At 34.2% G+C, this 27,026-nt stretch overlaps 1 protein-coding gene across 4 annotated transcripts in view; it reads right to left on the reverse strand.

Moving 5' to 3' along the window:
* The window catches only part of SAMTOR (S-adenosylmethionine sensor upstream of mTORC1), a 223,074-nt gene that overhangs the window by 30,716 nt on the left and 165,332 nt on the right, over positions 1-27,026 (reverse strand). For 3 of the 4 annotated variants that reach the window (XM_089328524.1, XM_051848893.3, XM_002712013.6), the window contains 2 exons: positions 15,249-15,363; positions 125-3,317 (listed from right to left, as the gene is read on the reverse strand). In XM_089328524.1, coding sequence (XP_089184650.1) covers positions 2,688-3,317; positions 15,249-15,363 — 745 coding nt within the window. In that variant the 3' untranslated portion in view covers positions 125-2,687. Of the gene's footprint in view, positions 1-124; positions 3,318-15,248; positions 15,364-27,026 lie in introns of those variants that run through there. The other variant, XM_089328519.1, reaches the window with a different exon arrangement.

Here is a 27,026-nt window from a genome sequence, read left to right on the forward strand (position 1 = left end):
GATGAAACTCATTTGGAAAATTCTAAAAGTCATTCCAGATTTGAAATTGATTTCCTATCCTTAAACACTTAAGATATGTCAGAGACTACAACACTTTCAGTTAATAAGTTATAGACAAAGAGAATTAGAAAATTTAAAATTTTTAATAAATGTGCTTTGTTCACAAAATGTGAAAAAATACAACAACACAAACATACATTTTCAGGAATGCTACCTCCCACCACTTGGCAACTATGATAAAACCACATAATTGAGTCATGATCTTGAAAAATCCAACCAAATGATTATCATTTGTTTTTGAAACACCAAATTTTGAAGAATCTTGTGAATGTGCCAGGAGGACTCTTTATATTCAAATGAAATCATCTTTAAGAGTACCTATACAGTTTCAGAAGGCCCCATTAAATTCTCTTGTCTCTATATTTATGATTTGGCACCATGCCATAATGACTGTTTATCTTTCAACACTTATACATTGAGTTGGCTTTGGTGGAATATGCATTGTCTTAAATTCTATGACAACCTAATTTGAAGGAGCTGAATTTACAGTAACAAATGATATAAATTCAAATAAATTTATAGTAAGTGGTAGGTTTTAGAGAATTTTCTTTAAAGTACTACTTAAAATACATCATGCACACTTTGGAGCATAAGCAGAATGAACATCTGTAAACAATCAGAAGAATTTATAGCACCAACATTTTAGCTGTAACACAAAGGCTGACTCTGACTCCAAGGTATATACTTAATCTGCCCTTCAAAAGCACTGTTTTCATTTACTTTCAAAGCACTTTCACTTGGAACACTATTTTCTTCACTCTTAAGATTAAATTTTGCTAAATAAAACACAGGAGGTACTACCAAAAACTGTATTATCCTGAACACAGTGCTTTTAAAATTTTATTCCTTGTTTATATTGAGTGAATTACAAGACATGATCCTGCAGTGCTTAACTAGAAACAAAAAAATCCCAATTATTAAGGAATCTTATGCTGTTGAAAGTAAATGAAAAACTTTAGGTTACTTATGGAATATTTGAGCAACCAATATTTATTGCATTTAGTCAACTGACTCTGGGTTAGTTAACATTCTTAAATCTTTTAATTAGCTTGTGAAGTTTAATTTGAAATATTAGGTACACATACTCAGTTGTTTTTATCTGGAAAGGTAAGTTTTAAACTAAATAAAGTTTGACATTTAAAGTTAACTACAGCAATTCACAATAAGCACAAAAACATCAGTTTTACCAGAATAAAGAAGTGCAGTTATGAAATTTAGGATCAACTATTGAAAATGCATTTCCTTTAAAAACACACATACACATACACACAACGTTAACCATGAAATCTGAAACTGACATTTCAGTGCAAAAACCTCAGTATGAGGCAATTTTAATGTAACAACCACTTGAAAAAAAATCCACACAGTGGCACTCTTAAAAATGATAGTTTACATGACAATTGCTGACTGACAAGACAATATGGACTAAATGTTCTTAATTGTTTAAAACTAATCTTGTCTTGTTTGGGCATATATTTCTCCTTAATCATTTGCTTCTGATTCAGAAAGACAGCATTTATCAATGTGGAAAGGGAGAATTCCCACAGCCAACTAATGGTTTATATATTCAAAGAAATTTCTGCTAGGATTTAGATAGAAGTTAGGATACCAAAAGGTCAAAATTACTTTGAGATTACCGGCAGAGGGTTATTTCTAAATTTTCTCTATAATTTCAAACTTGTAGTGCAGCACCTCCATAATGGAAAGGCGAGGACTCTACCAAAGTTGGTTGAGATAGAACATAAATTCTTAACAAGTGCAAACCCTTTCACAAAGGTGTTTTAGGTCAGTATTGAGTACTACATTGTTCCTTGTGTAAGTAGAAAATTTTGTAAATGAAACCTAAGCTTTAAAAAGATACAAGTGAACTCTTACGATAAATATACTTCACACCAAGGCTCAAATAAACAAGGAAGTTATGAAAATACTACTTTGGCAATGGTGTTTACTGTATCATGCTAATGAAATCAGAATACATATTTTGGGGGAAGTGTTTTCCCCAATGTCTGATGCTACCAAATGAGCTTTTAATAGAAGAAAGAAGGAAAAGGATTATCACCAATTTAAAAAAGTTCAGGAAATACTGGATCATCAGACAAAATTGAACAGAAAATGGCTTTCTGTAATCGATAACAATTTAGTTAGAAAAAAAAAAAGAAAAAGGATAAGTGCATCACAAAAGAACTAAGCCAATCTATCTCTGTGTCATATTTAATTTGTGAGTTGTCAAAGTGCAATCTACAGCTTTCTACATATCTTAAAGTTTCCCACTGCAATGGTTTAAAGTCAACATGGAAAAACTGAAAAGGAAAACATACAGCAAATTATGCTTCATTTTTCACAGTAGCACTAAAGAGGAAAAAACAAAAAGGTACCTTTCTATGATATCTTAGTGCTAACTGCTAAAGTAACAGTGGTTTTTGCTATGACAGGAGTCACTCTGCATGAAACTTTAAGCTTTCCATATAAGAATAAATTTTAAAATCCGGAAGTAGAAAAAAATAGCAAACTCTGTAAACCTTTGCATTTCTTCTATGCAAACCAGGTTTTAAGTACTGAGTTCATGTTAATATTTTCAATTAGTGTAAGTTTAGGAGTCTGGACTGAAAGGGCCTTCTGTTTATATATTAACTTAAAAGTAATATGGGATCCTCTAACTCATAGAAAGGAATAGAGCTGGCTTGACTTTCTCCAGAATCTGAGTCATATGGAGCATCAGGGAGCTCTGTGAAACCATATGCTAATTGTTCATCTTCTATATCTGATCGCACATAGCAGGAAGGGTTAGAATATTCCTCATCTTCTATACTGTTGAAATCTTGAGGAATATACAACATCCCTGGATAGTTCCTACTAACCAAGTCACTTGTGGTTTTTAGGGAGATTTTCCTAAATGCCATCAGATGCATATGTGAAAATTTTGAATACTTGAAGCGTTTAAAACCCAGTGACTCTATAGCAATCTTCCAGCTTTTCATCATCATTGCATGTCGGTTCTGATGGGAGGAATCAGGTGTGATGATAAGTAATAAGCCATTTAACACTAACAGTTCATGAGCTTTCTTGCAGCAAATCCATCGTTGATAAGGTGATGGAAAATAAGAAAGAAGGAGAGAGAAAACAACCACGTGGAAGAGTTCTCCAGGAAGAGAATCAATAGGGTTCTTTAGTTGCTTCAAAAAAGCATCTATAGCATCCTGTGCAAGCTGGAGTGGTTGCTGAAGCTGTAAGTTCAGGAAGTCACATTTATAAACACTCTGTAGAAAGAGAAAAATACAGCATAAAAAGCACTTCCAGATCACATCCACCTTTTAGATTTTATATATAACTTATACCAAAGAACTTCATATCTCATAGCATTTTTATATAATTCTAGCTCCAATTACATACCTTTGCTTTCTAAATGATTAAGTATACAAATGTATGCAACAAAACTTTTACTAGCAAAAATCTCAGAGTATTTAATCCCCAAGAATTTTGAGACATCATTTAAAATATGTATACAACTCTAACAACTTGAAGTTAGAAATAATTTTAAATATATATTTTAAAAAGTCATAAGGGCTTATTTGTAATTTAATTTGAATTCAGAGATTAGAGAATGATTTCCAAGCTTAATCATATTTACATTCACTTTAACATTTACAGTTACAAAGAATACACATGCATATGTGTGTGTGTATATACAAAAACTTTAATCAAAAAACACAGTGAAATAAGGATGAGTCAAATGAAGGAAGGAAGAAAGAGGCATTATAAAATCTGTACAAACAGAATGATGCCAAAATGTTTTAAAGTCATTAAAAATGTCTTTCAAAACCATTAACTTTAATCTCTTAAAAAGTAATCTTAATACTGCTTTCAATCTATTAAAAAGTTAATCCTTAGAAGTTTAATTAGCATAGTCAAATAATCATAGAAACACTACAACTAAAGGAATAAACAACATGGCAAAATTTGCTGCATATTAGAAGTATGCATGGGGCTGGCGCAGTGGCGTAGTGGGTAAAGCCGCCGCCTGCAGTGCCGGCATCTCATATGGGCGCCGGTTCTAGTCCCGGCTGCTCCTCTTCCAATCCAACTTTCTGCTGTGGCCTGGGAAAGCAGATGATGATGCTCCAAGTCCTTGGGCCCCTGCACCTACATGGGAGACCTGGAAGAAGCTCCTAGCCCCTAGCTTTGGGTTGGTGCAGCTCCAGCCATTGTGGCCAACTGGGGAGTAAACCAATGGATGGAAGACCTCTCTCTCTGTGTAACTCTGACTTTTAAATAAATAAATCGTTTTAAAAAAAGTATATAGAAGTTCAGAATTAAGAATTTTAAAATTAAGTAAAAATTATTCTTAAGTAGCATTATTTATTATTTATTTTGAAAGAATTACATAGAGCAAGAAACAGAGAGGTGTCTTCTATCTGCTGGTTCACTCTCCAGATGGCTGGAAGGGCCAGCGCTGGGCCAGGCTGAAGCCAGGAGCCAGGAGCTTCTTCTAGGTCTCCCATAAGGGTGGCAGGGACCCAAGCACTTAGGTCATCTTCTGCTGCTCTTCCCAGGCCATTAGCAGGGATCTGGATTGGAAGTGGAGCACCCGGGACACGAACCAGTGCCCATTTGGGATGCCTGCATTGCATGTGGTGGCTTACCCGCTACAGCACAATGCCAATCCCATAGTTATTTTGGAGGCTACACAGCTTGTGCCTTTTAAAAAAATCTATGGGAGAGAGAGCAAGTGCATGTGCGACTAAGCCAGGTCCCATCCACTGGTTTACTTCCCCAAATGTCCACAACAGCCTGAGCCAAAATTGAGCATCAAGAATTCAATCTAGGTTTCCTGCGTGGTTGGCAGGAGCCCAATTACTTGAGCTGTCACTGCTTGCCTCTCTGGGTCTGCATTAGCATGAAGGTGGAGTTAGGAGCCAGAGATCAGTTACAGAACCCAGTTACTAATACAGGAACAGATGTCTTGACTGTGTAGGACAGATACCTACCCTAGCAATAGCTATTAACAGAAACATGGGCTAATACCTTAGTATCATACTTGTTAGTGGACAGACAGGTTTGTCACATAATCATCTGGATTGTCTATTGAGGAAAGTGATACGTAACATTGTATTATCAGAAATAAGATTCTTGTTTTCCTATCCCCCCACCCCCTTTTAAGGAAAGTTTTACTGAGGTGTAACTGACTTTATTGAAATACATAGTTTTTAAAAAAATTTTATTTGTGAAACAGGGCAAGAGTTCCTATTTGGTTAACTCAAATGCCTACAGAAAAAGAGATGCGGCCTCAACCCAAATCTCCCACATAGATGGCTTGCACTCAACTAGTCTTTCCATCATTGCTGCCTCCCAAGCTCTGTGTTATAGGAGGCTGGAATGTTTAATCTTCTTTTCCTAGTTTCTCTCACTAGGAATAATCAGTTTGAGATCTACCCTTTTTGCAAGTATTAATAGTATCTTCCCCCTTCTTTTGTGTGTGCTGAATAGTATCCCATAGTATTAAAGATACAACACAGGTTGTTTCCAGTTGTTTGGTATTACAACTCAAGCTGCTTTGACTATTCATGTCCAGTGTCTGTCTGAATGGACATGCTTTCATTTGTCCTGGGTAAATATCCAGGAGAGGAGGGTGGGTGAGATTTTACAGTAAGTATATGTATAACTTAAAGAAACCCATAAGCTATTTTAAAAAGCTATATACTGTGTGTACACAAAAGATTCAGTTCCTCCACTTCCTCATCAATTCTTGGTATAGCCAGTCTTTTTAATTTTAGAATTTGTAGTAAGTGTGCTGTGGTATACTGTTTCTTTTTCCTAATGAGTTTTGAGGTTTATCTTCTTAAACAGCCTTATTTGTCATTTGTGTATCTTCAGTAATTGTTCAAATCTTTTACCCATTTAAAAATAATTAGTTTGCTTTAAATTTGAAAAATCATTTTCTTAAGGAATTTTAATTTTTTAACATTCTGGATATGAGTCAATCCTGTTTCAGAGGTATGACTTGCAAATATTTTTCTCAATATGAGGCAGCTTGTCTTGTATTCTCTCAACAGCATCTTTTATATTTAAAAATAATTGTGAGGCAGAGATACAGAGAGAAACCAGAAGAAGGGGCCTCAATCTAGGTCTCTCATGTGGATGGCAGGAACTCAACTACTTGAGTCCACCAAGGCCTGCGTTAGCAGAATGCTGGAATGAGATGGGGCAGAGCCGCACCCACTGGTTCACTACTCAAATGTCACAAATGACGAGGACTGGGCCAGGTCAAAGCTGGGAGCTGGGAACTCAACCCAAGTATCCTGTGAGGTTGAAGGAACTCAACTGCTTAAGCTATCATGGTGGACTACTATAGTCCTGTGAGGAGGAGCCTGGAGTCAGGAGCGGTAGGTAGATGTGGAACTCAAGTACTTCATTATGTGATGCAGGTGCCTTAACTGCCAGGTCAAATGCTGACTCTAATACCACTCTGTCTTGATTATTATAGTTTTATAATAAGTTCTGAATCAGATAGTGTTACTCTCTAGTACTTTTACCAGCATTTCTTTGAGCTATTCTAGCTGCCCTGAATTTCCACACAAAGTTTGGAATAAAATTTCATATTTCTACAAAAAGTCTGATTAGATTCCATGCAATCCTCAGTGAACAGATTAATTTGGGGAAAACTGGCATGCAGATAATATTGTCTCCTCCAAAAAAACATAGTAGATCTATCAGTTCTTCAATTTCTCTCAAATTGTAGTTTTCAGTATACAGATTTTTCTACATATTGCCATTTATGTTAAATATTTATTGTGTACACTTGTCAAAGTTTGTATTTTTATGCTACCATTAGTGGTACTATTTTAAAATTCAAATTCTGATTGCTATCAGTAAATATAAACAAATATAATTCTGTATATTAATCACATATCTTTGCAACCCTCCTAACTCACTACTTCTAATATCTTCCATGGCATAATCTAATAAATGATCAAGGTCATCTGGGAATAAGGGTAATTTCTTCCATTCTAATTTGAATGTCTTTTATCAGTTTCTTCTCATTTTATCGCATTTGTAAGAACTTCCAGTACAATACTAAATAGAAGTGGTGAGAATAGATATCCTTCCTTATCTTAGTGTGGGAAAAAGCATTTCTTTTCTACCATTTAGAAGCTGTAGGGTTTCTTTTTTTTTTTTTTAAACCTTCTATCTTGTTGAAGAAATTCCCTTCAAATGTTACCAGTGTCTTTTATTAGGAAAGGATGTTGGATTTTATCAAATGCTTTCTCTATGTTTAACAAGATGATCACATGATTTTCTTTTTGGTGAGTGAATACAGCAAATAGATTGATTGATTTTTGAACATTAATATTGCCCTCCTGCAGAAACTCTAAAATAGCCATGTTATATTATCCTTTTTATAAAAAATTATTTTTTCCCCAGAAACCTTTTAAGGAATACAAACTTCATATATCTCATAATTACAACTTTGGGAACATAGTGATTCTTCCCACTGTACCGACCCCTCTTTCTCCTCCCTCTCCTATTCCCACTCTTATTTTTTTTTTACTAAGATATTTTCAATTATGTTTAGACACATATGATTAACTCAATGTTAAGTAAAGAGTTCAACAAATAGTATAAAAGTAAATATTCCTCAAGGGTTGTTATAAGTCATTGTTTCTCAAAGTAAAATCAATTTAATTTCTACAGGTTGCCTTTCAGGTACTCTAATTAGTTGTCACAGATCAGAGAGATCATATGGTATTTGTCCATTTGGAATGGCTTATTTTTCTAAGAATGATGTTTTCCAGTTTCATCCATTTTGTTGCGAATGATTGGATATTTTAAATCACTGTGTAGTGTTCCATGGTGTACATATCCCATTAATTTTTTTATCCAGTCTTCAGTTGAGGGGCATTTAGGTTGAATCCATGTCTTACATATTGTCAACTGAGCTGCAATAAACATGGGGGTACAGATAACTCTTTCATATGCTGATTATATTTCACTTGGGTAAATTCCCAAGAGTGCGATGGCTGGGTCATATGAGAGGCCTATATTCAGATTTCTGAAGTCCCTGCATACTGTATTCCATATTGGCTTCACCAGTTTACATTCCTATCAACAGTGGATTAGGGTATATTTTTCCCCACATCCTAGTCAGCATTTGTTACTTGCTGATTTTTTATATGAAAGTTACTCTAACGGGGTGAAGTGAAACCTCATTATGGTTTTGATTTGCATTTCCCTGATGGGAAATGACCCTAAGCATTTTTTTTCACGTGTCTGTTGGCCATTTGGATTTCCTCTTTTGAAAAATGCTTAATTCCTTTGCATATTACCTAACTGGATTATTTGTTTAGTTGTGGTTGAGTTTCTGGAGCTCTTTATATATTCTGGATATTAATCCTTTATCAGTGGCATAGTTTGCAGATAATTTCTCCTATTCTGTTGGTTGCTTCTCTGCTGAGTGTTTCTTTTGCAGTGCAAAGCTTTTCAATTTGATGTAATCACTTTAGTGAATTTTGGCTTTGATTGCTTATGCAATTTGATGGTCTTTGATCTATTTTGAGTGGACTGTTGTATAAGGTGCAAGGTAGGGGTTTTACTTTGTATTTCTGCATGTGGAGATCGAGCTTTCCCAGCAATATTTGTTGAAGTGATTGTCTTTGCTCCAGGGATTGATTTTAGCTCCTTTGTCAAAGGTTAAGTTGGTTGTAGATATTTGGAATGATTTCTGGTGTTTCTATTCTGTTCCATTGGTCTATCCAACTGTTTTTTACCAGTACCAGGCTGTTTTGATTATAACTGCCCTGTAGTATGTCTTTTTATTTTCTTTAAGATTTTATTTTATTTATTTATTTGAAACTCAGAGAGAAGAAAGGCAGAGAGAGAGAGGGGGGGGGGTCTTCCTTCCATTGGTTCACTCCCCAATTGGCTGCAACGGCTGGAGCTGCGCTGAAACGAAGCCAGGAGCCAGGTGCTTCTTCCTGGTCTCCCATGTGGGTGCAGGGCCCAAGCACTTGGGCCATCCTCCACTGCCTTCCCAGGCCACAGCAGAGAGCTGGACTGGAAGAGGAGTAACCAGGACTAGAACCCGGCACTCATATGGGCTGCTGGCGGAGGATTAACCAAGTGAGCCATGGCGCCAGCACTGTAGTATGTCTTTAAATCTGGTATTTTGCCTCCATCTTGATTTTGTTGTATAAGATTACATTAGCTATTCAGGGTTTCCTGTGTTTTCATATGAATTTCAGCATCATTTTGATTGACATCACACTGAATCTGTCAATTGCCTTTGATAGTATGGATATTTTGATGATACTGATTCTTCTAATCGATGAACATGGAGATTATTCCATTTTTGGTATCTTCTACTTCTTTCCTTAATTTTTTGTAACTCTCATCATAGACATCTTGGACAACCTTGGTTAAATTTATTCCAAGGTATTTGATTTTTCTTTTTTGTAGCTGTTGTGAATGGCATTGATCTTAGAAGTTCTTCTCAGCCAAGGCATTGGCTGTTTATACATCTGTGAGATATACTGTGAGATCATTTATTTGATGCTGTTCCAATTTCTTGATGTAGGCACTAATTATTTCTTTTCAACTTTATTTAATAAATATAAATTTCCAAAGTACAACTTTTGGATTATAGCGGCTTTTTCTCCTCATAACCTTCTTCCCACCCACAACCCTCCCATCTCCCACTCCATGTTATACATTCGTCGTCATAATTCACTTTCAATTATTTATATATACAGATCAACTTAATATATATTAAGTAAAGATTTCTACAGACTGCACCCACACAGACACACGAAGTATAGAGTACTGTTTGAGTAGTAGTTTTACCGTTAATTCACATAGTACAACACATTAAGGACACAGATCCTACATGGGGAGTAGGTGCATGGTGACTCCCATTGTTGATTTAACAACTGACAATCTTATTTACGACATCAGTAATCACCCAAGGCTCTTGTCATGAGCTGCTAAGGCTATGGAAGCCTCTTCAATTCATGAACTCTGATCTTATTTACACAAGGCAGTCAAAGTGGAAGCTCTCTCCTCCCTTCAGAGAAAGGTACCTCCTTCTTGAATGGCCCGTTCTTTCCATTGGGATCTCACTCACAGAGATGTTTCATCTATGTCATTTTTTTCTTGCCAGAGTGTCTTGGCTTTCCATGCCTAAAATACTCTCATGGGCTCTTCAGCCAGATCTGAATGCCTTAAGGGCTGATTCTGAGGCCAGAGTGCTGTTTAGGACATCTGCCATTCTATGAGTCTGCTGTGTATCCCGCTTCCCATGTTGGATCGTTCTCTCCTTTTTAATTTTATCAGTTAGTATTAGCAGACACTAGTCTTATTTATGTGATCCTTTGGACACTTAATCCTATCATTATGATCACTTATGGACTGAAATTGATCACTTGGACTAGTGAGATGTCATTGGTACATGCAATCTTGATGGGACAGAATTGGAATCCCCTGGCATGTTTCTAGCTCTACCATTAGCGGTAAGTCCGAGTGCACATGTGCAGAACTGTACATCTCCTCCCTCTCTTATTCCCACTCTTATATTCAACAGAGATCACTTTTCAGTTAATTTTAAATGCCTAAGAATAACTGTGTGTTAATTAAAGAATTCAATCAATGATATTAAGTAGATAAAAAAATACTAAAAGGAATAAAATAGTATGTTGTTCCTCGACAGGACAAGGGCTGATCAAGTCACTGCTTCTCATAGTGTCCATTTCACTTCAACAGGTTTCCTTTTTTGGTTCTCAGTTACTTATCACCCATCAGGGAGAATATATGATATCTGTCCCTTTGGGACTGGCTTATTTCACCCAGCATGATGTGTTCCAGATTCCTCCATTTTGTTGCAAATGACCGGATTTCATTGTTTTTTACTGCTGTATAGTATTCTATAGAGTACATATCCCATAATTTCTTTATTCAGTCTACTGTTGCTGGTTCACTTCCCAAATGCCTGCAATGGCCTGGTCGGGACTGGGCTGAAGCCCAAAGCTGAGAATTCAACCAGTTCTCCCATGTGGGTTATACAGATTCAACTACTTAGGCATCACCTGCTGCCACCTAAGGTGTGCATCAGCAGGAAGGTGGAATCAGGAGTGGAGCTGGGACTTGAACTCAAGCAGTCTGATATAGGACGTTAAGTGTCTCAACCAGTATTTTAACTGTTAAGTTTATCAATAATTAAAGATGGGCATGTAGCCTAAGTTTAAATTTATAATCTTTGTTAAAAATTTGTCTTCACTTGTTTCCTGTTTCCTCTTTTATTGTTATCTTTGGATTAATTGAAATTTTTATTCTGTTTTATATTCTTAGTGGCTTATTAACTATAACTGTTTATATTAGTGACTGCTTTAGTATTTCAAATGATATGCCACTTCATGTATAAGAACCTATGGTAGTGTATTTCCAATTTTCCCATCCCATCCTCTGCGCTATTTTCATAGATTTTAGTTGCACCTGATTATAGCCTCCTCCCAATAGTTGTAGCAGTTTGCTAGGGTTGTTTTAATGAAGCACTATAAACTAGGTGGCTTAAATAAGATTTATTTTCTCACTGTTCCAGAGTCTAGAAGTCCAAGATGTCAGAAAGGTTCTTTTTTCTGAGGATGGTGAGGGAGCACCTGCTTCATGGCCTCTGCCTTTCTTTAATCTAGTTGGTTGACTGGAAATTTTTGGTATTCTTTGGCTTACTAGATGCATTACTCTGATCTCTGCCTTCATGAAGTCCTAATCTGTGTGCTTGTTTCTACATCCCAATGTCTCCTTTTAATAAGGACACCACAGTCACAATGGATTAAGGGCTACCCTGATGATATTATTTGTGAGGCCCCTATCTTTAAATAAAACCAAATACTGGAGTTAGGACTCCTTATCTTTTTTTTTTTTTTTTTTTTTTTTTGTCTGGAGGTGTGTGGGGAGGTGCAAAATTCAACCCATAACAATGATATTTTAAGTAAAAAGAAAATCTTTTACACTTTCACCATGTAGTTATCACTTCAGTACTCTTAATTCTTTTGTATAGGACTACACTCATGTTTCCATTTAGCTGTAATACCTTCAGCATTTCTTGTAATACAAGTTTGTTGCTGTTGAATTTCTTCAATTATAGGATGCCTGGAAGATCTGAAATGCCAGATGACAAGTTTTGTTTTTTTCTTTTAGTATTTTAACATATCTTTTAAATTTTCTAGGTACTTTTAAAAGTTTATCACTAGTTTTAGAAGTTTGATATTGATGTTCCTTTTGTAATTTCTTCCTATTTTGTTAGGATTTGTTGAGCTTCTTCAACTTGTAGTTTAATAGCTTTTGTAAAATTTGGAATAACCCCTTGCCATTATGTTAAAGTTCCTCCACAGCCCCTCTTGAGGATTCCATTGTGCTCATTATTTAGCTGCTTAAAATGTCTAACCACTTGTTCTAACCACTATTTCATTTTGGACAGTTTACATTTGAATGCTTTCAATTCAACTTTCTTTTTGCAATATTTAGTAGGTATAAATCTCATCTAGTAGGTGTTTCATATCACATATTGTAGTACCCATCTCTAGAAGTTAAATTTTGGTCATTTTTAAAAACCTTTTATGTCTAACCTTTTGGTATGTATGGAATACACTCACAATTTTCAGATCCTGGGTAATATCCAAGATCAAGATGTGAATAAGGATTGCTTCTTTGTGAAGACTATGAAGAAGAATCTATCCCACGCCTGTGCCTAGCTTCTAGTAGTCTGCTGGTAATTTTGGTGTTCCTTGAAGCATGAAACACACAGATGTGCACAAATCATAACTGTCTAGCTCAAAGAATTTTTTTCAAACTGCAATATCTGCACATGTTAATGTGTTTGTTTCCTAATTTTAATACCTCTATCAGTTCCGAGTTTGTACTGTTGGTTGACTTATTTCCTCACTGTGGTTCCAATTTTCTTATTTCACTGCATAACTGATAATTTCCTTTTGGGATACCAGATACGTTGAATTATCTTGATGGTACTGGATAGCTCTAGATTATCTATACATATGCTTGACCTCTATTTTAGGATGGCACCAATATAGCTGAAGACAACTAGATCTTCTGTGTCTTGTTTTCAAGATTTGTTAGAACACAGTTATAGCCTGAGCCTCACCTTCCTAATTATTCTTCATTACTGAGGAAAGAACCTTCTCTGTAGGCTACCCAATGCCTTGTGAATCTTGAGTTTTCTTGTATGGCTGGTGGGAACAGGCTAAAATAAGCCTGTTTGAGTGTGAGGCACTCTCACTTTTAATCCTTTCAAGTAATACCTTTTCCAATCTCATACACAAATGCTGCTTAGCACTCAGCTCTAATTATACTTAGCTCCATGCCAGTTCCAGAACTCAGAAAACTGACTGGGCTCTGCTTGGGTTCTTCTCTCATTGTCATGCCCAGGAAATTCTCTCAAGGAAATATACAGGTGTAACTATATGGCTCATCACATTTATTTTTTACCTCTCAGGGATCACAGTCTTTAAAAATTATTCTGGTGTCATGTAAACTATTTTACATGTTTTGTTCACTTTTTGGGTTATTTTAGGTAGAAATTAGATAAATGTTGTCTTTTTTATTTTACCTTGGCTGGAATAGTAAGTATTTTTACTTTGTTTTAAAACTACTTAGAGGGTTCTTTTCTTTCCTAGTGACTATATAGAGGTTTATAGCTCTACATATAAATAAATGTAGTATTTTAAACATATTTAAGCTCCAGGTTCAGAACAAATAGTCATCAATTCCCAGCAATCTTTAAGGAACATTTCTACAGTATACCTTGAAAAAGGAAGAAAAGAGAATGCATGCACAAAGCCACTTACACTTAAAACTATAGCTCCTGGTGTCAGGAATTCTCTTTAGCAAGAATAGCTATTTTACTGTAGTCAGATATTTGTCTTTAGGATGGACAGATAATAGTGATGGTTTTACATTTTCTTGTTCCTCAGTATTAGTCATATAGATCAAATTAAGAGTCATGCCCAACAAGATAATATTTAAATCTTCATGCAGGAACTTTTCAGTAATAGCAAGCAATTTTTTCTAGTACTCAATATATAACAGGTATAGTGCTAGGTGCTTTTAAATATTTTTTGCCAAGGAAACATTACAATATCCTATGACATATTATGCATAACTAACCTGAGACTCAGAGACCTGGAGAACTAGGTTGAAAGAGTCCATTATTTTACTTAAAAAAAAATAAAGCACTTTTCTATGTGTTAGTAATAGAGCAGTAGAGGGGGGAAAATCCCTAGTCCAAGGAGTTTATACTGTAATTTATACTTTATAATATTAAAATTTTAATGTATACGGCTGTTTTTATACCTGTATTAAATATTTTTATTTATATCAAAAGTAAAATGGAAAACATTATGAATTTATTATTCAGGAAAAATACCTAATTTTTTACTAATATAAATAAAGAATGTGCCTGCCCTGTATCTGCCATCAAAAATAATCTTAACAAACTCTTGGAATTGTATGAACAGGATTAAAAAAAAAAAAAAAACTGGTAAGGATTGAGGTGATTCTGCTTCACTGACTGAACTGACAGCACCACAATAACTGACTTATTGGAATATTATCAAAGGGAAAGACAATGTCATTTACTAAGGACCCATAATGTGCAAGGCCAAGTTACTCTTGAAATTCTCTAGTAAATGTAGAGTAACAGTCTATATCAGTTAAGTATTTTTAACCTACTCAAGTATATATAGGTGCATTTAATACAGTTCTGGCAGATTCTAATAGCCTTGTCTCTTTCTACTGATTCTATCATATGTCTACAACACTGTACATTTCAGAAAGAGACATTAAAAAAATCCAAATCAAACAAAACACAAAGCACAACACTGAAGCCATCTGGATTCTCTGCAATCCACACAAGTTTCTGGGTCATAATGGTTTTATTATAGCATAGTGCCAAATTTTAGTTATTTAGATGAACACAGAACAAAACAAATACAAACACGGTACTGGTCACATTACTATTGGTTAATTAAATGCTCAAATTTTCACCACATAATTTTTTTCTTTTGAAGTAAATAATATCATCTAGTACATAGGAAATGTATTTGCTGTTTCAGACACATAGGACAGTCCTTTTCCTCTGTAAATATATATACACTAATATTCAAGTATGAAAACAAAACTTTGCATACCTCTACAGCAGGTACAATGTCTATGCCAACAGTTAAAAATTCTTCAAACTTCAAAAATGGGTTAAAGCAGCTGCCAACATCAAGTAATCTGATCTTTCCTGAGGCTTGTAGCAACCTGCGAACAAGAATTTTAGGTTATAAAAGGCAATAAAGAAAAATCTCAAATACTTGAAAGTAAAAAAGGTCATGTAGGTTACTAGCTCTGTAACTTTTTGATCTCAGGGCCCTTTAAATATGTAAAAATTACTGAGGATGCCATACAGCTTTGTATTGGTTTTTATCAATAATTACCATACTTCACATTAACATGGAAAGCTTTTAAGAATATTTTTAAAATGCTAAATTTGGAAAAAGGATAAGAAGTGAGACTTTTATAATTTTTTTCAAGTTTTTTTAAAGTCTGGCTTAGTAAAAGACCAATGGTTCTAATATCTGCTTTTGTGTTCACCTGCTGCAGTATCACTAACATGTAGTCTCTGGAAAACATGATCCTATGTTCATGATAGAATGAGAGGTAGAAAAGATAAATGACAGTTTTTTTATGAAAATTTTTCTTCCTGTACAAAACTTGAAAGGGCTTCAGATTCTCAGACTACATTTTAACCTTTGGAAGCAACAATAATTTGTTCAGAGATTTAAAAGGACAAAAGAGAAAACACCATGAACAGTAGTATTCTGTAAGTTATGAAAATTTCTAATTGTATCCAGTGCTTTCCTCATGCCCGACAATTGAAAAACATAGCAAATTTAGTCAAAGTGAGACTAAACATAGCAACAAGTACAGATAAAAGAAAACAGTGAATTTTGTCCCAAGTTGGTAGTCCCAATGAACAAACAATAAAGCAAAAATAAAAACATGGTTATGTTGACTTCAGACATATGCCATTTCAACTGATATTAAAATAAAACTATAAAATAGTTTTAACAATTCATTACTACATATTAGAAAAGAATCTTGGATACTTTAAAAAGCAGAGAGCCTGTTCAGCTTTTCTCCCTCATACATAAGCTAGCATTTCTCCTTAAAGAGGTGTTAAACTACAGATAATAGTGTAAGCTCATGAAAAAGGCAATGTAAATCAAAACAATCTGAGGATTTTTTCAGAGAAGAAACACAACAAATGAAGGTTATATTTTTAATCAGGACCTTAATATCCTAACATTTTATGGAAATAAGTACAACTACAGTTTTATTATAAGCCAACTATAAAGGACCTCCCTAATAAAGTATACAGCATTTTATAGTACCATAAAATAAGGGCCAATGAAAGATTTTTGCCAATAAAATCAATTGAGGACTCATCTGAGAATAGATATATGATAATATCAGTAGCAATTTTACATTTAGTTTTGATTTTTCTCTATAAAGCAAATGATTAATTTTGACTAAGACATCAGATGAGTGTTGAGTTTTCGCAAGGAATAACTACTCTCCCAGTGAAAATAGCTGCTTCTGAGGCACAGATGTAATTTTATGTACGGCAGACAATCTGAGAGCAGATTACTATGTAAACTGTGTGATTCCTATAAAAAATAATCATTTGTAAAAGTTGAATTAAGTTTAGTGGTTCTGAAAGCACACAATAGTTCCAAGAAAGAAAGAAGCCAGCAAACTTGCCCCATTGGTTACAAGCTTCTCCTATCTGGAGCCAGAGAAATGATGGCTGGCATGGATCTGACACTGCTGTTGAATGAATGTAGAGTTGAATACTAAGATCACAACCAGTTAGAACAAAAGAGACTTTATAATATATAATATGATATATACCACTAGATCATCATTTTAATCCTCAATCAATGCTATATGTAACAAGAGTTCTGGAATCAGAAAAACTAAAGACCGAATACTGATTCTGTCCCTAATATTGATACCTAATAACAAGGCACCTAATAATGGTGCCTTTACATTGAAGTTTGTTTTTAGTATTAAACGACAAAATTGAGTCAATTCCTGACTCAATGCTCCTGGTTGATAGTGTGCACAAAATGGTAGATGTTACTGTTAGTGATTATTATGTTATAGATGAAAACTAATCATCTTCCTGTGCACAATAAAAGAAGAATTTCTGCCACATCAAATTCTATACTAAAGATTCTAGTAAACTAAGTATTAACAAATTTATGATATTCTTAAGATATGCTTCTTGCAAGTTGAATTTTCTACTTGGAAGAAGTATTCAGAATCCTTCAAGTTAATTCAGCATGATGGTATAATTACCAATAACCTTATATCACAGATTAGCTAATTTATATCAATACTCATTAATGTACTTAGTCCATTTCAACTTCTTTGGTTGAGCTACTTACTTTTCTATTTGTGTAAAATATAGATGTTCAGTTTAAAGCATAGTCACATAGTGAATAGTCAAGTAATTATCACCCAGCTCAAGAAGTAAAACATTGCCTACTGGCTTAAGAATGACCCTCCCTGATGACACTCCTCACCTCTTTCTATAATGGTAGCTATTACCCTAATTCTAGTGATAACCATTTTCTTGACTTTTTTCCACAGCCTAAATAGTAGTTTGGCTTTACAGCACACATTTGTTTTTGTGATGTGTTTCCATCATTTAAAATTGTGCTTCTGAAAGTTACCTGTGCTTCTATAATTCACTTTCATTCCTATATAGTGGTATCTATACACAACACATCCCACAGGGACTTATGATTTGTGAAGAATTATTTTTTTTACAATGATTTATTTTATTTTTGAGAAAGAGAGAGAAACAGAGAGAAATCTTCCACCCCCTGGTTCACTCCCCAAATGGCTGCAGCGCAACAAACTAAGCGGGGCCAGGCTGAATCCAGGAGCTTCTTGTCAGTTTCCCAAGTGGGTGCAAGGGCCCAAGCTCTTGAGCCATCATCAGTTACTTTCCCAGGCACATTAGCAGGAAAGTGGATCTGAAGTGGAGCAGCTAGGATTTGAACTGGCATCCATATGGGATGCTGGCGCTGCAGGCAGTGTCTTTACCCGCTACACCACAACATAGCCCCAGAAGAATTATTTTTACATTATGGAACACTTTTTTTTCTTTGAATTTAAAAATTCAATATTTTTGTTTGATTCCAGTAGCTTCAGCATTTTTTCTGAGAAAGATCTCATATTTTTTGTTGGATTTATCTTGGTATCTCATAGTTTTTCAGACTACTAATGTTACCTTTCTCACCCCCTTAAATAAACCTTACTGTTATTTAAAAAGTGATTTTCATGCATTGATTTTTTTACATCCAGCAGTTCTACAATATATCCTTTAACTCAAAAGTTTACCTATTTTTTCCTTTTCTATTTCTTTGTATTTCTTCCTTTCCTGCCTACCCACCAACCAACTCCCCCCTCCACACACACACACTTTACCGTTCCGCTCAGGACTTCTGGTACAGAAGTATACAGGTTGGCACTGCTATCTCCATCTTGGAGGGAACACTCTAGTGTTTAACCATTAAATATAATTATTGTTGTAGTTTTTGTACACTGCTTTTGATAAAGATGAACAAATTCCTTTAATGCTTAGGTAGATTTTGGTTTTAGTTTTAAAACAAAGGTATATTGAATTTTATCAAATGAATTCTGTACATTTATTGAAATACACATCTGCTTTATGTGGTAGAGATCATTAGTTAATTTGACAGTGTTAAATCAACCTTGAATTCTTGCATAAGACCAAATCTGGTTCTGATATACTCTCTTCTCTACATTAAAGGATCTGTCTCATATATAATATAATATATATTTGTGTTTATAGGTGGTCAATTCATGCTATTTGTGGTAGTTATATTTTATAGTTACTGCAAATGCTAAAGCAGGTTCCTAGGAGAGGTATGGAGTTATATCTTTGGTCACATTTTTATAACTAGATTAACATATATCCTGGAAATGTTTCTGTTTAAAGACATTTTATTATATATATTGTTGATTCACTAACACTGAACTTATGGCCAATAGCATTATAACTCATACCTGAAGGTTAAGTAACGTATTTTCTGTAAAGTGTAACAAGACAGACTTCTTATGCTTAGGACACTGGACTTCAACAACATGCTTTGAGGTCATTTAAAAAGCAAAATCAACAGTAAAAAGCATGAAAATAGAAAAAAAACCCTGGTATTATACATAAATGTCACTATAAAAGGATATTTAGTTACGTATGACAGCTGTGAAAAGGAAGCTGAAGCTTGGCTTGTTTGACCTCGGCTGGGAAGGTGTGTACAGGGTGACTCAAATTTATCATAATGCTGCCTCTGTGGACAGGGCCACAAGCTTGATTCTGGAGTTGTAAATAAATTTCGGCAAGAAGGTGAATTCACACATATGGTATCTATGAGTGATAAGTGTGTATGAGTTTGCATCTATGTTCATGAGTAGGCAAATATGTTATCAGGTTATTCAAATATTTTATACTTTCTTCCATGTTTTGGAATAATATTAGCTCAACAATTGAGAAAGGTTTATTGAGCACCTGCTCCTAAACATTTTTAGTCTAGAAATTACATGCCTGTATCATATGTTGGAGTACATGGTTCCATTCCCAATTCTGGCTCCTAACTTGTTTCTTGCTAATGCAGATCCTGGGAGGGTTTTTGGCTATTCTTATTGGAGACCTGGATTGTGTCCCCAGCTCCTAGCTTCTGCCCTGGTCCAGCTGCAGCTACTGTGGGTATTTTGGGAGTTCTCTATTTGTTGAATTCCTTTTTCTCTCTGCCTCTCAAATAAAAAAAAAAAAAAAAAAAAAAAAAAAAAAAACTTGCCAATATTTTAAAACAAAGTAAGAATGATCTCTGAAAATTTCAAGTAATTCTCATTTTCATTTATGTTTGTTTTTGCAAAAACAAATCAAGGAAGCTAAAACAGAAACTAATGAAATTTCAGAAAACTTGCAAAATGAATGCTTTAAGGAAGGCATGGAATATCTGAGTACAACTTTCACTATAGTTTTGACTTTAGAAAATTAATATCTTATAGATTCAAAAAATAAAGATGAGAAAAAAATACAACCCAATAGAGTAAGTACTGAACTAGCAATATATAAAATATCATGTAAGATAGAATACTATGTTCAGAAATTATTGAGTTTAACAATATCTCAAAGAATTGCAAAGAAATCCCGATTACTACTTAGCATGAGGATGATATGAACTTTTGCTGATGAAAAATGGAATTAAGACCTTTCATATGCATGGATTTCAAAAACTTTTATAAAGTCCACAGAGAGGCATATCAAAAACAACTGCATGAATCTCAAAATAACTTAATTCAATTTTCTCACAAACTTTCCAAACTACCTTCAAGTTTGTGGTGTGGTACTAATGTAGCCATTTTGAAATTATTCAATGTGTATGGAAGGGCTGAGGAAATGAACAAATAAACTAAGTTTCTAGGAGATGAAAATGAAGAAGGGAGGAGAGGAGGAAGAACCCTATAATAATGGTCTAGAATAGAGGTTCATATGAAAGGATTTAGAAGCAATAACATCTTTGTAGCTATGAGTATTCTAAAATTTGGTTTTTAAAGCCACAGCTTCACTAAATAAAACCAATTATTTCTTTTTAAGAATTTTGGTCACAGTTTTAGAAATTCGAAATTTTTAAAGGCAGAGAGACAGATCTTCATTTTGATTCACTTTCCAAATGCCTGCAATAGCCAGGACTGGCAAGGCTGAAGTCCAGAACCAGAAACTCAATCAGGTCTTCCAAGTGGGTGACAGGGACACAAGTACTTGAACCATGATTTCCTGCCTCTCCGGGTGCCTATTAGCAGGAAGCTGGGATCAGAAGCAGAGGCAGGATCTGAACCCAGGCATTCAAATATGGAATGTAATTGTTTGCTGCACCAAATGCTCACCCGGGAACGTGTACTTCTTAATGAAATGGCTTATTCCAGGGTTGAAGCACCGAAAATACAAAGTGAGTCTGGATAATATTATTATAAATTAATACTCAAAAAACTAACAGGGACACAAGAAAACATCAAAAAAGCTAACTTATAGGAGTTTCAACTAGCCAAATTAGGGATGATTTCAGCATAAAATGAATAATGAAAGGAATGAACTATAACACTTTGAATTGAGAAAAAAAATCAGTCTGAATTTTCAAAAAATTACAGAAAGGGGGAAGAGGGAAAATTCTTTATAGATGAATGCCAACCAATATATATTTAAGCAAGACAGAAATAGAAAAATTGCCCTTTTCCAACCACTGTAATATTCAAAAAACTTGATTGAGACAAAACCATTAAATTAGTATTAAAACAACAGAGGAAATTCACTTGGTCTTCCTCCATAAAATACAGATTAAAGGTATTATTACAATTGGGAAATCTGGTTATAACATCTTAGTGAAAAGATCAACAGTAACATCACTGATGATGAACATATAGGGTTACTAGTTTTACTATTTTTTAGAATTTTGCCAGAGATTTGAGATTTATCAAACAACACTGGAAAATATTCCCAAAATGAAAGGATTTGCCTGTCAATTTTTACCCACTTGCCCGCACACAAAAATATGAGTATGGATAAAACAAAAATAAATTTCAAATCTCTAGGAAACTTTTAAGAATAATATAACCACTACACTTATATTCATTATCTATGTATGCTATACCATGAGGTACAAATTTCAAACTGTTATATTTTCTTATTTTTTTATTATGGAAAAATGTCTCTAATTTTGCCAATAATCTTTCTAATCCTGATGTTTTGAATATATTTCTCATAAGCAGCATGAATCAGATTCTTAAATCCAGTCTGAAAATCTTTTAATTGGAATTATTTAGGTCATTTACTTTTGATGGAGTTTACAGATTTTGATTAAAATATAGTTTCTTTCCACTTCATATGCTCCACGTGTTCTTTTTGTCTTTTTTCCTTCTCTTTGGTTTCCTTTATAATCACAATGGGAGCTATAAAATCTTAGATTCTGACCAAATTGGCATAGGGTGGAATATGGGCATAAAGATTTTTAAAAGCTCTCTAAGTGAATATACTACTCAGAACAAGTTGAGATTGACTTTATATTTTTTTTCTTTTATGGTAATTTCATGTCTTTTTCATTTTGCTAATTTGAAAATTTTACAATGTTTCTTTCACCTTTAGTGGCTATCCTAAAAAAAGCATACTTAAGTACTGAATAACCTTAGTTTTCTCCCAGACTATAGAGAAGTTTGAGAACACTTAAAACTTCTGATACCCACATAACTTAGTATTAATTTTTTATGCATTTAATTATATTTTTGACCTTCCCAGATATTACTAGTGTACATCTGTTTCAGATTTACCAGCATATTTACAACATTTTATTTCTTCATTTTTTCATTTTAGACCAATTTCCTCTTATCTGAAATTCATATTTCAAATTTTAAGAAAAGTTTTACTCTGCTATTTGCTGTAATTTAGACTTCATTCTACTTCTACCTTTAACTATTTACTTTTTTGTATATTACATTTTCTTATGTGGTATTCTGCATAGTAACTGCCTTTGAGTTCCATAACTTCCTTTTTAATTTCAGCTTTTCAAACGTGTGATTTTTAACATTTCTATATTCTATAGAAATTTTCAAGCAATTCCTTAAAATAGTATATTTTATAAACTGTCACTAATAATATCAGAAGCCTTTAGGTCTATTCTTCCTGTTTCTACTGGCCTTAGGTCACAGCACCTTGTTTCCATACATGCTTGGTAATTATTGTTTATTGTGAGCTATTTATTTTTCTTGAAAAATTATTTATAAAATTGCTTTGAGCACAAGAATTCACTTTTGCTTCTGTCAGGCAACCTGAAGTACCACTAGGATAGAATGATGTTCCACTAAATAAATTGAAAGTTTATAAAATTTTTTGAACTATCCTAGTTACAGGAATTTGAATCAAGTATTTATACTTGCCTTTCAGTTTCAAATTCTCAGGATCTATCTACTTTAGATGTATGGGATAGATTTACCAGACTGAGAAAAGTAGCTCTTTGGAGACTAAACTCTATTGAGAAAGTATACAAACCAAAGCTAAAGTTTCCTGTTTGGATAAATGCTCTCAGAGCAAAAGAAGGTTCACGTTCTGCTTATCTTTCTGGCTTCATACACTCATTTGAATTTCAGCTTTTTTTTTTGGAATATTTATCCAGGACTCTACAAATAAAGGACTTTGAACTTTCTTCATTAATAAAGGCAAGAAAGCCAACCTTAAGTGATCTTAAATGATAGGCTTTACTTCCACCTTAACAGGTATAATAGATAAAACAGGAGGGACTAACTTGGAAATCAATGCTTTATTAAATAAAAAATCCTGAAAGTATTCCTCAACAGTTGAGACAAGGGTTGTTAAGTCATTGCATCTCAAAGTGTCAATTTAACTTCTACAGATTACCATTTAGGTGCCCTATTAGTTATTATGGTATTTGTCCTTTTGGTACCCTCTTATTTCATTAAGTATGATGTTTCCCAGTTTCATCCATTTTGTTGCAAATGACAGGATTTCATTCTTTTTTCATACTATTTGTTGAACTCTTTTCTTAATAAAGAGTTAATCATATGTATAAAGTTAATTGAAAATATATCTTATTAAAAATGAGAATGGGAATAGGAGGGTGGAGGAAGAAGGGTGGGAGGGCAGGCATGATGGGAAGAATCACTATGAAATCCATGAAGTTTGTATTCCTTAAATAAAATGTTTCTGGGGAAAAAAATAAGTACCTGCAAATGCATGTTCATTGTTGCTTAAATAAGGTTTTCAAATATTTAAATCTAATTACTGAAAGAACATCAGTTCTTAAAGGGAAGCTCTACATCATATAACCTTGTTTATCTTTCTTCCTCTAAATCAAGGTTCTTACTTTTGGATCATGAAGCTCTGAAGTAGTCTGTTGATGTATATGGATACTTTTTAAAATGCTTTTAAATGAATAAATCTATTGAATTGTGAAAAAACTTCATTATCATGAAATAAAAATATCAAAATATTTAAAAAGTTATGATAGTGTAATGCAGGCCTAATATATTAGTGAGGATCTACCACTTAATTTTTAATAACTACCGTAACTTCAAAACAATAAAAATTCTGTGTAATCTATCATATTTTTACTTAAATGTAATTTCTGTGACCATAGATACTAGATTTTGCTACCTCCATTCATAACATAAAGAAATGCTAAATTTTAAGGAGAAATGATTTTGTTCTTGTTGTAAGTTCATGGACCTTCTGATGAATTGTCAAATGACCTAAACCTAGACAACCTTATTTCACATAGTAAAAGACCTCAAATGGAAAAAAATTATTTTGAAAGAAGAAAAGACTTCTTTTCTAGCTGGCTCACTTTTAAGAAGAATATAGGAACCCTCTGTAGGCACTGCTTATATTAATAATCCTATGATTCCATACTACTCTTCATACATTTTATCTTCCTCATTCACAATATTTTTCATGCTTTTATGTATCTTGTTTTATAAGCCACTTATGTTATTTCTGGAATAGAACAACCTAGAAATTTTCTGCCAACAAAATAAACTCCTAATACATATGTGAATAAAATTAAACTGTATTGCCCCATTTCCCCATTTTAGCAACTGTCTAACATTTTTCTGAGAAAAAAATTATATTTATTATTTATATAAATATTTAAACCCAACATCACATCAGAAAGATCATTCACCTGCACCAAGTGAAATTTATCCCAGGTATGCAAGGATGTTTTAACATTTGCAAATCAATGTGATGCATCACATTAACAAATTGAAGAACAAAAACCATATGATTATCTCAATAGATGCAGAGAAAGCATTTGATAAAATACAACACCCTTTCATGATGAAAACTCTAATAAAATTAGGTATAGAAGGAACAGTCCTCAAAAAAATCAAGGCAATTTACAACAAAGCTATGGCCAGCATCACACTGAATGGGGGAAAAGCTGGAAGCATTCCCACTGAGATCTGGTACCAGACATGGATGCCCACTCTCATCACTGCTATTCAATATAGTCCTGGAAATTTTAGCCAGAGCCATGAGGCAAGAAAAAGAAATTAAAGGGATACAAATTGGGAAGGAGGAAGTCAAACTATACTGATTTGCAGATGACATGATTCTATATATAGGAGACCTAAGAGACTATTGGGATTCATAGAGGAGTTTAGTAAAGTAGCAGGATATACAGTCAATACATAAAAATCGATAGGCTTTGTATACACAGACAATGCCACAGCCGAAAAAGAACTTCTCAGGTCAATCCTATTCACAATAGTTACAAAAAAAAAATCAAATACCTTGGAATAAATTTAACCGAAGAGGTCAAAGATCTGTACGATAAGAATTATAAAACATTAAACAGAAGAAGATACAAAAAATTGAAAAATCTTCCATGCTCATGGATTGGAAGAATCAATATCATCAAAATGTCTATTCTTCTCAAAGCAATATACAGCTTTAATGTGATACTAATCAAAATACCAAAGACATTTTTCTCAGATCTAGAATAAATGATGCTGAAATTCATATGGAGCCACTGGAGACTTCAAATAGCTAAAGCACTCTTATACAACAAAAACAAAGCCAGAGGCATCACAATACCAGATTTCAAGACATACTACAAGGCAGTGATAATCAAAATAGCCTGGTACTGGTAGAAAAACAGATGGATAGACCAATGGAACAGAAATAGAAACTCCAGAAATCAATCCAAACATTTACAACCGACTTATATTTGTCCAACGAGCTAAAACCAATCCCTGGAGCAAGGACAATCTCTTCAACAAATGGTGCTGGGAAAACGGGATTTCTACATGCAGAATTATGAAGCAAAACTCCTACCTTACACCTTACACAAAAAATCTACTACATAATGTCAATTTCAAATAGGTCTCAGTAAAAAGTAAGAGGGGTAATAAGAGAGGGAGCAGGAAATTTGTAACTGTAAAGCTGTGTAGTTCTGCATACAGTGTTATGGATTTACTTCTAAGTGTATTGTTTAAAAACTTGTCATGGGACTCCAAATCCCATTAAAATTGGTGGTAAAAATGCCATCTTAATTGTTAAGCTAATCTTATTAAGTGTTAAAATGAGCATATAGATAGGATTAAGTGTGAAAGAGATCATATAAATAGCATCAAGTGCCTGGTAATAATAATTGAATTAAAACTGGGGGAATGTCCATGAGAAGTAGTCCACACAGCAGACTCACAGAATGACAGTTGCTTTAAGTAACAATCTGACTTCCGAATCAGCCCTTAAGGCATTCGGATGTGGCTGAAAAGTCCATGAGAGCATTTCAGGCATGGAAAGCCAAAATACTGTGGCAAGACATACCCTACATGAAGAAGCTGAGTGAGACCCCAGTGGAAAGAAGGGGCCATCAAACAAGGACGTACTTTTCTCTGAAGGAAGGAAAGAACTTCCACTTTGCCTATGGCCTTGTCTAAATACTGACGGAGTTTGTGGTGACAAAAGACTTCCACAGCCTTGGCAGCTCATGGTAAGAGCCTCTGGTGATCACTAACATCAGAAATAAGAATATTAATTGTTAAATTAACAACAGAAATCACTATGAACTTACTGTAGGACCTCTGTCCTTAATGAATTGCACTATGAGAAATAACTATAAAACTTGTTTTCAAACAGTACTTTATATGTTGTGGGTGTGTATGTGTGGGTAGGTGGGTGGGTGCAAACTGTTGAAATCTTTACTTAGTATTGAGCTGGTCTTCTGTATATAAATTAGAAGTGAATCTTGGCCAGCGCCGCGGCTCAATAGGCTAATCCTCCACCTGCAGCACCGGCACACCAGGTTCTAGTTCCA

Source organism: Oryctolagus cuniculus, chromosome 3, assembly GCF_051225735.1.
Source record: "Oryctolagus cuniculus isolate XC-2025 breed Fujian yellow rabbit chromosome 3, ASM5122573v1, whole genome shotgun sequence".
Classification (NCBI taxonomy): domain Eukaryota; kingdom Metazoa; phylum Chordata; class Mammalia; order Lagomorpha; family Leporidae; genus Oryctolagus; species Oryctolagus cuniculus.